The sequence below is a fragment of the Mchenga conophoros genome, linkage group LG12 (genome assembly GCF_057382185.1).
Source record: "Mchenga conophoros isolate Kocher_MC1m ecotype Shallow Benthic linkage group LG12, M_conophoros_male_GT1.1, whole genome shotgun sequence".
Taxonomy (NCBI): Eukaryota; Metazoa; Chordata; class Actinopteri; order Cichliformes; family Cichlidae; genus Mchenga; species Mchenga conophoros.
This window is the reverse complement of record NC_140537.1, coordinates 18,883,289-18,898,933: the sequence shown is the minus strand read 5'-3', so window position 1 is coordinate 18,898,933 and position 15,645 is coordinate 18,883,289. Positions and strand designations below refer to the sequence as shown.

General features: G+C 40.7%; 3 protein-coding genes across 3 annotated transcripts in view; 2 read left to right on the top strand and 1 right to left on the bottom strand.

The window, feature by feature from the left end:
- The window catches only part of iqgap2 (IQ motif containing GTPase activating protein 2), a 39,249-nt gene extending 28,583 nt beyond the window's left edge, over window positions 1-10,666 (top strand). Inside the window, exons 19-39 of the mRNA XM_085294165.1 lie at window positions 59-201; window positions 354-524; window positions 842-925; window positions 1,102-1,173; window positions 1,262-1,331; window positions 1,641-1,849; window positions 2,015-2,167; window positions 2,574-2,737; window positions 2,879-3,103; window positions 3,440-3,580; window positions 4,062-4,146; window positions 4,304-4,536; window positions 5,068-5,200; window positions 6,006-6,108; window positions 6,190-6,331; window positions 7,447-7,534; window positions 7,681-7,893; window positions 7,974-8,134; window positions 8,242-8,385; window positions 9,720-9,828; window positions 10,055-10,666. Coding sequence (XP_085150291.1) covers window positions 59-201; window positions 354-524; window positions 842-925; window positions 1,102-1,173; window positions 1,262-1,331; window positions 1,641-1,849; window positions 2,015-2,167; window positions 2,574-2,737; window positions 2,879-3,103; window positions 3,440-3,580; window positions 4,062-4,146; window positions 4,304-4,536; window positions 5,068-5,200; window positions 6,006-6,108; window positions 6,190-6,331; window positions 7,447-7,534; window positions 7,681-7,893; window positions 7,974-8,134; window positions 8,242-8,385; window positions 9,720-9,828; window positions 10,055-10,168 — 2,957 coding nt within the window. The 3' untranslated portion in view covers window positions 10,169-10,666. The remainder of the gene's footprint in view (window positions 1-58; window positions 202-353; window positions 525-841; window positions 926-1,101; window positions 1,174-1,261; window positions 1,332-1,640; window positions 1,850-2,014; window positions 2,168-2,573; window positions 2,738-2,878; window positions 3,104-3,439; window positions 3,581-4,061; window positions 4,147-4,303; window positions 4,537-5,067; window positions 5,201-6,005; window positions 6,109-6,189; window positions 6,332-7,446; window positions 7,535-7,680; window positions 7,894-7,973; window positions 8,135-8,241; window positions 8,386-9,719; window positions 9,829-10,054) is intronic.
- Window positions 10,667-10,940: 274 nt separating this feature from the next.
- On the top strand, window positions 10,941-13,875 carry f2r (coagulation factor II (thrombin) receptor). The gene is made up of 2 exons (XM_085294161.1): window positions 10,941-11,091; window positions 12,165-13,875. The coding sequence occupies exons 1-2, from the start codon at window positions 11,025-11,027 to the stop codon at window positions 13,364-13,366; spliced, it is 1,269 nt and encodes a 422-aa protein (XP_085150287.1). The 5' UTR covers window positions 10,941-11,024; the 3' UTR covers window positions 13,367-13,875.
- Window positions 13,670-15,316, bottom strand: LOC146562434 (uncharacterized). The gene is made up of 6 exons (XM_085294164.1): window positions 15,055-15,316; window positions 14,798-14,943; window positions 14,606-14,667; window positions 14,411-14,521; window positions 14,236-14,337; window positions 13,670-14,017 (listed from the first exon to the last, which is right to left on the bottom strand). Exons 1-6 carry the CDS (start codon window positions 15,163-15,165, stop codon window positions 13,980-13,982), a joined length of 570 nt encoding a protein of 189 aa, XP_085150290.1. The 5' UTR covers window positions 15,166-15,316; the 3' UTR covers window positions 13,670-13,979.
- Window positions 15,317-15,645: the final 329 nt, after the last annotated feature.

Below are 15,645 nucleotides of genomic sequence, written 5' to 3'. Positions count from 1 at the left end.
ATTTGTGTCAGATTTACACCAACAGACTTTTTAAAAAGCACTTTCTGCTTTCCTCCAGGCAGCACTGATGGTGTGTGGGTAAAACACTGCATCAAGGACAAATATGACTATTTCTATAACCTGGAAACTGAACAGGGCACCTGGGAGGAGCCTGAAGGGTTTGAACAGAACAGCGGACATCTCAGTAAAGAAGAAATCCAGGTGCTACCCCTTGATTATAAAGCTTTAACATTTCCCATTGATTGGGCTGATTTCATTTTTACTTTAACAGTAGTGAGATTTGTTTATACTTGGATTGCATCTAAACAAACAATTTTCATGCTGCTGTGGGGTATTCTTGGTTTTTCCCTCAGAATGTGGTGACCTGTGTGACTGCTGAGTATAACAGGGAACAGCTATGGCTGGCCAATGAGTGCTTTGTGACCAAGCTGCAGGCAAGAGTCAGAGGTTACCTGGTCAGGAAGAAGCACGTCCAGAGAATGGAGTATCTGCATCAGCAAGAACCACATGTCATAAAACTGCAGGTAGCTTATAGAACCTCTATAAAGTGTACTTAGTAATTAGTCAAATATTCCTCATTGATTCTGGATGTCTAGGGCTTATCCAAGCACAAACAAATCATAAGCAAAGGTAGCTATATACTTACATTAAATTACAACCACTGTACTGACTGCATATTTTTGTTTGCATCTTCTTAGAAGACAAACCAACAATGACAACAATGTCTTTAGAAAACTGATGTCTAAACTTCATGACTAAGCTTCATAAACTGATTTGTGGTGAAGCTGATGCCGAACTTGTTGCTTGTACATGTTTGTCTCAGTTTTTCCTTTTTTTGCAGGCTTGTTGGAAAGGTTACAAACAGAGGAAAGTGTATAAAGAGAGGATGAATTTGCTTCAGAAAAATGTTGCTTCCATTGTCAAGGTGATGAATTATTTTTGTTATGAATGACAGACTGAAACAGGAGAATATTAATTGGGATTTTTAACACTTATTAACACTAATTGACCTGTGAATAACATTAGCAACATAGCTGCTGCATCAAACGCCTGGTATATATTTTTTTTATAACTGTTTAATAAATACTTTATTTTATTTAGATCCAGTCTTTTGTAAAGATGTGGAAAGCAAAACGTGAATACAATCAGAGGCAACAGTTCTTCAAAGATCATGTAAGTAATACTTCATTGCCATTACTCAGGTGCAGGATTTGGGTTTGTTTTCATGCTTCCTAAAACTCTGATTCATTTTTGTGTTTAGGAAAAAGAAATTGTGAAAATCCAAGCTTTTTTGAAGGCCAACAAAGCCAGAGAGGACTACAGGACGCTAAGTGAGTCATAAAGAATTTAGATCTGCGTTTGAATATGAAATTATGGTCTTGATGCATGTTTCGCCAGTTTTAGAGGATTGCAACTTACAGCGAGTCACAAATTTTTGAACAACCACATTATTTGCAATTTTCTTCCCCCAATTTTTCCTCACAGTCAAGCCAAAAATATTGTTCAGTTCTGATGATAATATATATAATATGAAAAACACAGCTGACAAGCACAGACAGTAATATAAATGCAGAACATGATGAAGGATAAACTTGCAAATTGCATTTGTTGCTGACTTTATTTTTTACACCAACTCTCAGCTGGAGCCAAGGATCCTCCTCTGTCAGTGGTGCGTAAATTTGTCCACTTGTTGGAGCAGAGCCCTCTGGATCTACAGGAAGAGCAGGAAGTGACACGGCTTCGGGAGGAAGTAGTCACAAAGATTCGCTCCAATCAACAGATGGAGAAAGACTTGAACCTAATGGATATAAAGATTGGACTGCTAGTGAAGAACAGGATCACTCTGCAGGTTGCCGTCACCTCTAATTAATACGTGACAGGAAAACGGAAAGTTAATAAAAATGGGTTGAAATCATTTATAGTTTGAGTAAAATGTTGTTGACACTAAAATCTGAAGAAGTTTCTTTATCTATTATCCAGCCAAACTCCTATTTAACTTTGTTTCTTTGAAAAGGATGTTGTGTCCCATAATAAGAAAATGAAGAGCAAGAAAAATAAGGCGAGTAAAGATGACCCGACGGCAGGAGACAGACTCGGTATTAAGGGCCTGAGTAAAGGCAAAAGACGGAAACTCGAGGCCTACCAACATCTCTTTTATCTACTACAGGTATGAAAAATGTGTCTGATTTCTTTTCCACTCGCCCAGTTCGTGATATAAAACCAGTCATGGCATTTCAACTGAAAAGACTCAAAATACTGCTGGTCCCAAAGTTATTTGGAAGATATTTGTAGATAATTCGCAGATGCAACTTGTATAATTCATCCCCCGTGGGGTTTTTTTTTTTTTTTTTTTTTTTTTTTTTTGGGGGGGGGGGTGGGGGGTATAGTGGGGGAATAGTGTCCAATTTCCACTACATTTGGTTCTAAACTCAATAGACAGTAAAGGACAACTTCAGTGTCACCAAACCATTGGAAAAGAAGCATTACTCTGCCTCATCAACTTTAAATGAACTCATTCAGTTTCACTTCTAGTCGCCTAACGCTGTGCTTGCTTTCTCTTCCATTATCTTTAGACCAATCCATCCTACCTGGCTAAGCTGATCTTCCAGATGCCCCAAAACAAGTCCACCAAGTTTATGGACACTGTGATCTTCACACTCTACAACTATGCCTCAAACCAGAGAGAGGAATACCTGCTGCTCAAACTCTTCAAGACTGCTCTAGAAGAGGAAATCAAGTGAGTATTGTGGCTCCATATAATGCTATACCATGAGAGTTCACTGTAGCTAGTTTACACTTATTTTACTCAATTATAACCTACTACTAACGGTAAATGAGTGCCTATAAAGTCCTTTACTATCTTCTCTGCGTGTCTCAGTTCTAAGGTGGACCAGATCCAGGACATAGTGACAGGCAATCCAACAGTTATCAAGATGGTGGTGAGCTTCAACAGAGGTGCACGTGGTCACAACACCCTCAGACAGCTGTTGGCTCCAGTCATTAAAGACATCATTGAGGACAAGAGCTTAGGCCTCAACACAAACCCTGTTGAGGTCTACAAAGCCTGGGTCAACCAGCTGGAAAGTGCTACTGGAGAGGCCAGGTAAGGAGACTGCCATCATACTTAGTTACCCCTGGCTTTTTGCACTTAAATATTTCAGGTATCAAATAAATTTTATTATGAGACAAAAGTAAGTAGAGTAAAAACAAATAACTTTGTTTCTCAGCTGTTTATTTAGTTCATGTGATAATTTTTTAAGTTTATTTTTTTTATTTTGTGTTTTTCTCATCTTGAAATTTCAGCTTTCTGAAGAAATTTTTTAAATGGCTTGTTATCCTAATTGAATTTTGAATTAGCCGGACGTATCCAGCATTTAAAATTCAGGTCAAAAAGCATAAAGCAGTGAACTTTACACATGCATCTTCTGCTGCCCCTTAGCAAGCTGCCTTACGAAGTCACTCCTGAGCAGGCCATGTCACATGAGGAAGTACGCAACAGGCTGCAGGCTTCCAGTCAGACACTGCGTTCGGCCACAGATAAGGTCCTGAACTCCATTGTGTCCTCACTGGATAATCTCCCGTAAGTCTTAGGAGCTGTCAAAGCCCAATTTCCTTTGTCTGCTCTGTGACTTTTCCTGGTTAAGTTCCCTGTATTGTATTGAACTGTTTAAAAGTTTTCTTTCATGCCATGATTTTTATTTGTAGTGTATTTTCTGGTCTCTTAAGTGTTTGTTGTTCAGTTTTGCTATGATGCAAGCGCTCATCTGGCCAGTTGTTTGTGCTTTGTGTGACACGAGTCCTACCATAGTAACCCAGTTTTGTGCCTCATCGATCTTCACAGTCTAGAGTGTATAGACCACTAGATGGAGCTGTTATGCAATTTAAAATCTTAAACATTAAGGTACATACTGAAGACACTGAAAGCCATCAATACTTGCAGTCATTAATGCAGATATTGATGCATCAGATGCATTCCTTATCATGAGCTTGTTTTTGCCATGTAGTATGTGAGTGCATGTTTGTGCTTCATGTCCCATCAATGCTTTGTGTTTTGCATGTAGTTATGGCATGAGATACATAGCTAAAGTTCTGAAGAACAGCCTCCATGAAAAGTTTCCAGATGCCTCAGAGGATGAGCTGTTGAAGGTATCAAATGTCTAAATATATACATATATATGGTGTGTGTGTGTGTGTGTGTGTGTGTGTGTTTGATTTCCATAGTCATGCATGGTCTTCTCTATAGGTCTTATTATTGTGATCCTGCTGAGGTAAGAGAAAATAATACTTTTTAAAAAAATGTCAGATTGTAGGTAACCTGCTGTATTACCGCTACATGAACCCAGCCATTGTGGCCCCAGATGGCTTTGACATCATTGACCTGTCAGCAGGAGGGCAGCTCCACCAAGACCAGCGGCGTAATCTGGGATCAGTGGCAAAGATGCTCCAGCATGCTGCTGCCAAGAATCTGTTTGAGGGCGAGAATGCACACATGACGCCCATGAACAACTACATATCACAGACATATGAGAAGTTTAGGTAAGGAGCGGAATACACGGCACAAATCTGTACTCTGATTTGTCTATGGAGATAATTTAGTTTTGGTCAATGTAGATCACTGATAATACGGTAAGCTTTTCATCCAAAACAACATGATAAAAGTGTGATGGAGGAAGAACCAGTTTCTTTCCGATAACAAAGAATGGTAAACCCTGGAGATGAACGTGTTTGGCCGCGTTAAGCTGACATGGTGGAAGTAGAGGGAATCCTGGCAGCAGAAGCCAGCCCGCTGTGCCGTGTCAGCAGTTCGGACATGCGTGTCTACAAAATCAACCAAATTCCAGACTGACTAGAGCAAACTAAATGGGAGAGGCTGGGCGGCTATGTGCTGTTATCTGCCTCACTTTGTGTTTGACTCATCATTTCTGAAAATCGCGATAAATCTCAGTCCATTTACTGGAAAAGGTCAATATGAACTGCTAACCTTGCTGAGGAAAACAATACAGAGCACTTCACAGGAAGTTCATGTTCATGCTCTGGAAGAACTAATAACAGCTGATTTCTGTCCAGGTTATTTTTCCAGTCGGCGTGTGATGTCCCTGAACCAGAGGAGAAGTTTAATATTGACGAATACTCGGATATGGTGAACTTAAGCAAACCCATCATCTACATATCAATAGAGGAGATCATCAATACACACTCGGTAAACCCAAGCAAAATGATAAAGATTCTTCCTGCTACTCCTGAGGATATAATTAAACTTTACATGATTCATACTTAAATGACTTGCCCTGTCTCTCCATGCCCCTGTCTTGCATGCTTGTACATGCTACAAACTGTTATTGGAAACAGACATTCTTACTGTTGCTGCTACTAGAAAATATATTATTGAGATTACATTGATATTAGATCTAGCAGGGGTTTATATTTTGCTCCAAGCTCAAAGTTTAGTTTTTAGAATATGTTATATGTACGTTATGTCCCCTTATCATCATCACCACTTGACATCCTGTTTCTTTCGTTATGTTTCCAGAACACTTCCTTTCAAAGGGGTTAGTATTGAGGATGTCAGTAGGTTCTGGCCAGCTGTGTCTTTTTGCCATCTGTTATAAATGGAAATGACTTTCCTGTTGAATTTGACAGATGTTCCCTAAAGTTTTGTTTCGTACACTGAGGTAGTTCAAATATATGAAGAAAAGCAAAATCCCAGCTGAAAAGGGGATGTGATTTTTACCTACAAATAAATGTACTGTTGCATATGTAGGACTGAGCTGGATGTTGGAAACCAAACAGTCACAGTTTCATACTTGTGGTATGTATTAAGGCGCTGACTGTAATAAAATTTAGTAAGAGGACGTTTAAGAGCTGTTTGCTATATCCTGCTTCTGCTCTCCGTTTACTGGAAAATCTATCAAGCTTCATCTCAAAATGTTTAATATGTTCAATGACTAATTTTATGTGAACATTTTAAACTTTCGATGTGACTAATCAAATGTGTGTTTGTGCAGCTGCTTTTGGAACATCTGGACGCCATCTCTCCAGAACGCAATGACTTGCTGCATGAGCTGCTACAGGACCTCGGAGACGTCCCTGATGTAGAGGCATTGCTCGGTACGCTCAAGTAAACCTGTATTTTGATTAATCACAAGTTAGTCACAGGTTGACTGAAATCTGTACTGCTTTTTTCCCCAGGTGAAGGAGCTGTTGACCCAAATGATCAAAATAGGGAGAGTGCTCTGAGTCAGCTGGCGAAGACCGAGATCTCCCTCACTCTAACCAGCAAGTTTGAGCTGCTGGAAGGAGATGACAGAGACTTAAAGACCCTCAGTACAAAGTAAGGTTGTCACTGGAGGATGCTGAGACAGACACTCCTGTGTGTCCAGTAACAGACTTTAATCCTTAGGCTTTAGGTGTTTAGCCCTGTAATTGGTATTTAAAGCAAAACTTTGACGCTGAATTACACTCCTTCAGAAATCTTCTACATAGTTTGGTATTGCCTATATGATGCACTGCACTTAACCCTTCTTGACACATTGTGCGTTTCTTTGTGGCTATCTTTCAGTTGCATGTCTTTCCTGCTCTTCTATCATATCCTGTTCCAAAGGAAGGAGTTTCGTGGTCTGGCTTATCTTGCCTCTAACGCATTGTTGGTTTTGTCTTTATTCTCGGACACAGTTCACAGCTAGTGCAACAAATGGTAGTCCAGACATTTAAAATAAACATTGCAAATGTGTCTGAATTTTTGTTTTTTTTTAAAAAGTTGAACATACCCTGCTATCAATGCTGTGAAAGTCTGTTATAAGACTCAAGCTCCTTGGGATAATATACAGTATATAATTTTTTAATTTAAATTTTTTTTTTTTTTTGAAGGCGATTAACATTCTGTCCTGTATTGAGCGTTCATCTTACATAACAGTCCTTATAGAGCCAAAAGTAATCACATTTTTCTCTGCGCTTGGCATCAGTTCAGTTGTGTTTTATTCATTTAGCACCAAATTTCAACAACAGCCACTTCAATGTGCCTGCAGAGTCGGAGAAAACCCCCAATAATCAGACGGCCATAAATAACCAAGTACTTGGTGACAGTGGGAAGGAAAAACTCCCTTTTAACATCAGGGAGGGGCCGCCATCTGCTAATGGAGAAGAGACAAAAGTCATGCTGTGGAGGGGAGCCAAGGTTTAATAATAACTAGTGATTAAATGCAGAATGGTGTATGAACACACAGGGTGTGAAAAGCCCCCCAACTTAATGATACATTTTTAAAGTGTTAGCATGCTAGTTAGCGCAGTAGGTGTGAGTAAAATGTGGGTGTGTGCTCTGGTTACTTCTGTACTTGGTGGTAACGGATGTTACACTAATTAACATAAGCACATATTTGTGACTTTGGTGAGGTGAAATAAAACAAAAGCTAATGTGTCACATCTGATCTTTGTGTGTGTGTACATCAGGACAAAAAAGCTGATTGTGGATGTGATTCGGATCCAACATGGAGAGACTTTACCTGAAATTCTTGAGACTCCAGCCACTGCAGCACAGGTGATCTACATTTCTCAGCTTGTTTTTCCTCTATATATACCTGCCAGCTACTTTCATTCATCAAAGGAGCATATTCATTTGATTTTTTTTTCTTTGCCTCTCAGTCTAATTAATTATGTTACTTCGTATGCGACTTATTCCTTAAGGAGTCAGAGCATACTAGGATTGTTGAGCGCAGGGCAGTCCAGGATGCTCAGACACCAGAGGGTCTGAAGAGCAGCCCAGCGCTTTTGGAGGACAGCCAGTTACCGCTCGAGCAGAAGAAGAGGAAGATTATCAGGAACCTTCGTAACCTGGAGCAGGCTGGCCTTGCTACTGCAAGTAACAAATACCAGGACCTCATCAACGAAATATCAAAGGTTCATAAGCAGCTCTTTTTCCCAGCTAAAGATGCAGACCCACATTCTGTATTTGTGAAGCTAAAATGTGTATTTGACAGGACATCCGATACCAAAGGCGCTACAGACAGAGGAGGAAGGCCGAGCTCGTGAAGCTCCAGCAAACTCTGACTGCCCTTAACTCAAAAACTGCCTTCTACCAGGAACAGATGAACTACTATGATGCCTACATCAAGACTTGCCTGGATAACCTAAACAGGAAGTGAGTTGTATCCTAATTTATAACAAACCTCATTAGGGTAAAGATGGATGATTTTAGCTTGTGATTCAATGGTAACACATGTCCCTTGGTGTGTTTGTATGGTCCAGGAATTCACGCAGATCTATAAAACTGGACGGGAAAGGGGAAGATAAGGGCAGTAAGAAGTGGAAGCCCCAGTCTCTGAAGTACACTGCAGCAAAACTGCACGAGAAGGGAGTCATCCTGGAGATAGAGGGACTTCAGACCAACCAGTGAGTTCAGTTCTTCACCTGTTCTGTCGAAAAGGGCTTGGTACTAACATCCTTCTTACATATCATTACATGTCATTTTACATTGCAGAAGCTGTTAAACACATTTAGTGTTTTTATTTAAACGATTTATATTTGTTTAAATTGTTATTTGTATCACCTCTGTCAGTGCGCCCCAGGGCGGCTGTGGCTACACTGTAGCTTGCCATCACCAGTGTGTGAATGGGTGGATGATTGTGTATAGTGTAAAGCGCTTTGGGGTCCTTAGGACCAAGTAAAGCGCTATACAAATACAGACCATTTACCATTTATATTTATCATTTGTTCAGTCACATCTTGGTTATTTGTCTGTTAACCGTACCTTACAGTAAACTTGGCTGTAAGGTACAAAAGTTACGGTTTCCCAACACCAGACGCTTTTTGGTGCTTGATTTCATGTTATTTGTCGTTATACAAGCAGAGCTGTAACTACACTACAGTATAAAGAAGGAAAAGGCAAATATAATATAATGAGATGATTATAAAATAGCAGCATAATAGTGTTTTACAGTACTGGTATTCTATTATTGGCAAAGTGCTGGTTGATGGTGTTTTCTGATCCAGTCACTGTGTATGACACCTCGGTGTATAGCTCTATGTCTAATAGAGTGCATTTGATAAAGTGCTTAAGAGCCAGAGAGACGATAGTTTAACAGATTTACAGTCCGGGGAAGGAAAAACAAATGTTAAAGTGCAAGCCCTGAGACACCGGTACTGTTTCCCCCCCTGTGAAATGATCAAACAGACTATTGTGAGTGGGGTCATAGGTGATGTTATCCAGATGCTATATTTTAAATAAATGTGATGGCAGGAAGCTGGGTACCAGCAGTGTGCTCACTTGCTTTTACTGCCAGCTGCAGCGCCCTTTGGTCAGCAACAGTGCAGGTACCGTACCACACTGCTGCAGAGGTGGAAGTTGTCAAAATGTTTGCCTTTTTCAGCCTCAGAAAGTGGAGGCTTTATTCGGTCTTCTTTATCAGAGAGCTGGTGTCAGGTCCTCAGCGATAACGGCAAGAAACGCTTGTTACCTGCTCAACCTCGGTGTCATTGATGAGAACGAGGTTGTCTACATTTTGTTGGACTTCATGTAATCAACTATCAGTTTTTTGATCTTTTTTACATTAGTGGTCAAGAGCACAATGTAAGCAAATGGATCTCTTGTCTGTGGGCCGTCTCTCATTGTTATGGAGTCAGTCAAACGTCTGTTTAGAGCTTCTCCAACATTTCAGCTATAATTTCAAACGGACTCTCATCCTCTCACACATCTGGTGTCCACTTTTGTTTTTCTTATCTCTCAGGTTCAAAAATGTCATGTTCGACATTTCACCCACTGAGGAAGTTGGAGACTTTGAGGTGAAAGCCAAGTTTATGGGGGTCGAGATGGAAAAAGTCCAGCTTCATTTCCAGGTAAACATTTCCCTTCAGAAAACTCACTCGTCAACACTTAATCCTGGTGACAAATGGTTGAATTTCCCTTTCTTCTCTATGGACTACTGGCAGGAATAGTCATGGAAATAAGCCAGCACAGCATGAGCCTGACTTAAGAAAGAACTTAGTGATGTGTTTTATTATGATATCATTTGTAGCGTATTTGTAGCACCAGCGCATTAACAAGTCAGTTTGATGTTGGCAGGATCTCCTTCAGCTGCAGTACGAAGGTGTGGCGGTCATGAAGATGTTCGACAAAGCCAAAGTGAATGTCAATTTACTCATCTTCCTCCTGAACAAGAAGTTCTACGGAAAATAAAGGAGAGAAAAAACAGAGTTGGGAGAAACCTGGTCGTGCCTTTGGACTGTACTGAGTTTGTTGAACAGCACAAAAACGTCACGCGGTGCCGTGATTTGTTTCTTCTGCCTATAATTTGATGGATCGCACCAAAATGAAACTTTATCGTTCACTTTGTGTCCTATATTTTTTTTCTTTCCCACGTGGTGATTGTAAATGTAATATATTTTGAAGAATTCAATTGTGATGTTCATGTTTCTTGTTCAAAAGAGAGAAGTTTGATGGAAATGTCAGACGAACCAGTACGGTCTTATTTCAGAAACTGGAGCGGCGCAGCCTGCATGGCTGTATGAAATAATGTAGTGCCTTTTTAATGAAAGAATTTAAAGACACATGTTTTTAATTAATAAACATTTGAACATTTTAAAAGCTATATGTGATGTATTTTTATAAGTGTTGTTGCTATATAATTGATGTCTAATGCTTAAACAATATTCATAATAAATTGCACATCCCAAACCTTTTCTCCTTCTTCTTATCGTTATTATTACTATTATTATTATTATTATTATTATTATTATTATTATTATTGGTAGTAGTTGTTTTGGTGCTTTTGTCATGCATTCATATTCAGTGATGTGCTTTTCCCTTTGGTCTGGCAACCTTTGACCCTGTTGGAAAAACCTACTTGGGCTTTCGTTTGGCTTGAAGATCCACGCCGCTGTGACATTACTCATGGTTTTTGTTAAATGATAGGAAATGTTCAGCTGGAGAGGAGGTGGAGTTTCCTGCCTTTAATAACAGCACTTTCAGCAGCTCTTCAGCAAACATAATTTCCACTCTCCTGCTAAATATTTGGAGGATTTACAGTAAAGCCATGCATCACCTCTTAATTTGCTTGTTTGTATTTTCTGTTCAAAGCTCTGCGCTCCCATCTGGAAATGGTAAGTAATTTTCCTAAGACTTTAAGATGATGATGATGATGATGATGTCTACAGTTTGCCTTGTACTCTTTTGGCGCTCGAGTAAACTTTACGTATTTGTATCTCCCCCAGAAACACATGCAGGATCGGTTTAAACATTTACTTTTAACTAGATCACTGCGCAGGAAGGAGTGAATGAATATATTTATTCTTAGAGCAATTTAACTAGGAAAAAAAACATCCAACATGTCATCTGACAAATATACAATCGGAATTAAATACTGGCCCTGAATGTTTGTGGTAAATTACTTTAACCCTTAGAGGCTGCTAAAAAATTTAAAGAAAAAGCCCATACACTAAAGCAACAACAAAGCTCAACAATGTTCTGTGAATAAATAAATAGGTAAGATAATATACTGACATTTGATTCTCTTTGCACTTCAAGAGACTCGGTGATGTCACTTCCTTGGTGCTCATGTCAAAAACATTTTATTTTGTAGCAGGTAAATTGTATAGCGTTACTGGGTTCAAAGCAAACTGGAGGATGTGTAAATATTGGTACTTCATAGAATAAATTTATTTATAGTTAAAAATAATGTGCGTATAATTGTATTTTGGCACTAAAAGTTGAGTTATAGTTACATTTTCTATACATTTAAAATCAATTAAATTGTAGTAATGGTCAGTGGGGACACGGAAACGTGTGATCTCTACTGGTTAGTCAACTAATTAATACAAAAAAGTTTTAATTTTATTTATTTATTTGCAGTATTTTATGAGAAAACACTTGTTTGTTTGTTTGTTTTTAATGAAAATGCATTCATGTATTTTGAGTTAACCTTTGGGTAAGAATCACACTCATGATATGGATGCATGTAATAAATGTATTGGAGAGTTTATTTTACTTAACCGGACTTTCTAAAATAATATCGGGGCATTAGGACGAGCTTGAACCTGATAGATGCATTTAACAATCTGATCAGATAAAAAAAAAATCTGCTTTTCCAAACTGTTCCTAGTGTAAATGTTTTTAGAGTGTTGTGCATCCCTTTGGCGTAACCACATTTCTGCTTCATTTCCCTGTTTCTTTTAAGGCTCCACTCCCTTTTTGCGGACTTTTTCTGGCCACTTTGTAATGGTTGGAGATGATGCAGCAGACTACCTAGACCTGTCACTCTTAGATGATGAAGGCTCAGGATCGACGGAGTCCAGAAAAGTACACCCCCCTCACCCCCATCATCCCCGGAAGCACTATTATGTCTCGGAGGAGACCAAAGCATTTCTCGAGGGTGGCTTGGCCACACGTTTCATCCCCGCCGTTTACATCTTCGTCTTCATCATCAGCGTGCCCCTTAACCTTCTTGCCACGGTGATGTTTGTGCGCCAAATCCGTCCCAAGAAGCCGGCGGTGATCTACATGCTCAACCTGGCCTGTGCTGACCTGCTGTTCGGGCTGCTCCTTCCCTTTAAGATCGCCTACCATTATCACGGCAACAACTGGATCTACGGATCCTTCATGTGCAGAGCCGTCACTGCTGCCTTCCACTGTAACATGTACTGCTCCGTCCTGCTTGTGATGTGCATCAGCATTGACCGTTTCCTGGCTGTGGTTTACCCCATGAACTCGCTCATGTGGCGCAGCCCTCAGACGGCTTCAGCTGTGTGCGCGGCTATGTGGCTCTTATCCCTGGGAGGAGTGTGCCCCCTGCTGATCTCAGAACAGACCTTACATGTATCGTCGCTGGGCATCACCACATGTCATGATGTGCAGGACGTAGGAAAACTACAGTCTTACTATCTTTACTTCTTCCCCATCTACTCCTCTGTGTTCTTCTTCATCCCTTTCATATTCACAGTTGTCTGCTACGTACGCATCATTCAGGCTCTGGCTGAAGCCAACGTGGAGAACCGCTCCAAGAAGACTCGCGCTGTGGTGATGGCTGTGGTTGTCCTGCTGGTGTTTGTGGTCTGTTTCACCCCCACCAACATCATCCTCATGGTTCACTACGTTCAACTGGCGCACAAGGCTAGCAACAGTTCTTACCAGGCATACCTGCTCTCCATGTGCATAGGAAGCTTCAGCTGCTGTCTGGATCCGGTCCTCTATTACTTCGGGTCCTCTCAGTGCCAGAAGCAGGTGGTGACTCTGCTCAGATGCAGGCGACCGGGACAGGGAGGGATCGGCTCACACACAAGCAGCACAAGAACCAGCAAGTTGACAGAGAGCAGCAGATCGTGCAAAATGGAGAGCGTTCAGACTGAAATGGGGAGCCATTACAGCAGGCTGATGGCTTAAGACACGAGGACTGAAAAACTGTTCGGCTCTCAGCCATATCCACACTTTAACAGATTACTTCTGTGTTTGCTCGAACTGTTTGTTATCAAGAAGCGCATGAGGTGGATTAGATGAAATATGAAACTTGATGTGGTGCCGACTTTAGACCCCAGTGGTAGTGCTGGGTTTATTTGTATCAGAACAAGCACATTGGTAGCATCAGTGTGTACATGCAAGCAGTTATCTTCTGTTATTTTATAGTCATAAAATGTAATCACCACTTTGACAGTGTGGAATATATTGGATTCATTCCACAATAAGAAAAACATTTTAACAATACCTTTTTATTTTATATTCAACACATCTGTGTTTCCAGTGAATAATGGGTATGACAGTTAGTGCACTGTTAATAAAACAGTTTTAATAACTGTGTTATGATATGACAAAAACAGCTGTCGATGTGGTTTTCCCAACACGATGCCGTTACAGTGAGTAAATATTTAAAGGAGATTAAATCATTTATAACTTTGCGTCCTGGCATTCATGACGTCAGAGCATACAGACGGCACATACGACGACACTGTATGTATTTTCTTTTAATGCATGCAGCTTTGTGGATCTCGTTGCCTCCTCTTTATTCCTGCGTGCTCTCCTTGTCATCAGGGCACAGCTCTGCAGGAAAAAGAGAAACAAAATGTGACAGTTTCCCTGAGCAGGATGGAGAACGGTGGCCTCATTTCCTCACCATGTGCATTGTATTTTATGGATTCGATCCAAAAATAATGAAGACCTAAAAACTATTGCACTTAAATATGACATTTCGCAGGGCAGAATCTCCACCCTGTGGGAGTTAAAACTCTGTCGTTGGAGGTTTTTGGATAGCTGCTGACCTGTTTTGCCATCATAGCTGTGGTAGTCATCTGGGAAGTTCAAGCAGCCAACTTGTTTTTTGAAAATTTCCACATGATTTGGATCAATTTTTCCTGTCCTCGCTGCAAGCAAAGAGAGAATGTCAACATCCAGGTTGCAGCCCTGACTTGATGTGCTGAGAAGTGCAGGACTCACTGAACTGCAGGATGTATCTGCCAGTGACGTCCCCATTTCGGAAGGTGTCGGTCCACAGGAGGCAGTCAGAGCAAGTCTGCAGGATGTGCCCTTTGTGGTCTGACAGATTTTCTTTCAAAGTACAGTGTTGGGTTATTTTACGAGAAATCTATTGTCTGTTGTGAAGACAAATTCATCAATCTGTAGCTCACTCACTGCGAAATGTGGTAGCAATCCCTGAGATGGTTGCATTTACCTCCCCCGTGATACACCGGTTACTGAGAAACAACAAGGCATGGCAGAATCTGGCTTTCACAACTAAATTTAAATGTTTCGCTTTTAATACTGAATTGCATTAAATACATAAGTCTGTTTAACATATTGAAATAACATAATCACCAAACTCACAAGCAGTGATCTCCCCATCGCAAAGTCACAGTCTGATCGCTGGAAGTCGGGGACAAGTCTATCCAGGAGCTTTTCAGAGACTCCAGTGCTTTGTGGTACTGTTTGGGGTCGCCAGCTCCCATCACATAAATCCATTTTCCAAACACCTTGATGCACAAAAAAAATAAAAATAAAATAAGGTCCTTACATGTTTTAAAAAAACTCCAGCATCATTGTTGTAAATACGACAGAGAAAGCAAACACACTAGGTGACTTACCTGTTTGGGGTCCTCTGGCATAAAAGGCTTTACGAGCTCCTTACAGTCAGGTGCAGATGCAGCAGCCAGTGCAATGAGAGACAACAGGAATACAACAACAGGCAGAGCCATGGTCAGCCACAGGGATGTTTGCCGAACCTGTAACAGAAAACGTCTAACTCTGATTCATTTTCCCTCCGGGCTTCACACAAAAAGTTGTTTCTGTGTGAGTGCTAATCCTGAAGGAGGGGGAGGAGGGGAGGAGAGGGTCTGGGGGTGGAGGGGCTTTCTGCAGGCCCAAATGCACCAGAGAAGGTTTCCTAATGACCATGCATGCAGTTTTCTTCTTCTTTCCCCCCTCTTTTTCTTCTCAGCACTGAAAGGCGAGCTCAATAGCCCTCTGTTGCCCACGCCACTGCTCCTGAATGAACTCAGGCAAAGTGCCACATCTTGTCTTGGGCTGTTGAAATCTTTCAAAAAGGACCTGGAGCAGCTTTTCTGCAGCAGAATGAAGGATGTTTCCCTGTGGGGGCGTTCTGGACTCTGTGTGGTGACGGTTTAAGAGTTTAACATCTTTTCTCTTCCCTCTAACACTGATGTTATTCAGTAACA

Coding starts and splice junctions, on each gene's coding strand:
- f2r (XM_085294161.1), top strand. CDS start 11,025: ATGCATCACCTCTTAATTTGCTTGTTTGTATTTTCTGTTCAAAGCTCT. Junction 11,092..12,164: donor TGCGCTCCCATCTGGAAATG/GTAAGTAATTTT, acceptor GTTTCTTTTAAG/GCTCCACTCCCTTTTTGCGG.
- LOC146562434 (XM_085294164.1), bottom strand. CDS start 15,165: ATGGCTCTGCCTGTTGTTGTATTCCTGTTGTCTCTCATTGCACTGGCT. Junction 14,668..14,797: donor CGATGGGGAGATCACTGCTT/GTGAGTTTGGTG, acceptor GTTGTTTCTCAG/TAACCGGTGTATCACGGGGG. Junction 14,338..14,410: donor CAGATACATCCTGCAGTTCA/GTGAGTCCTGCA, acceptor CTTTGCTTGCAG/CGAGGACAGGAAAAATTGAT.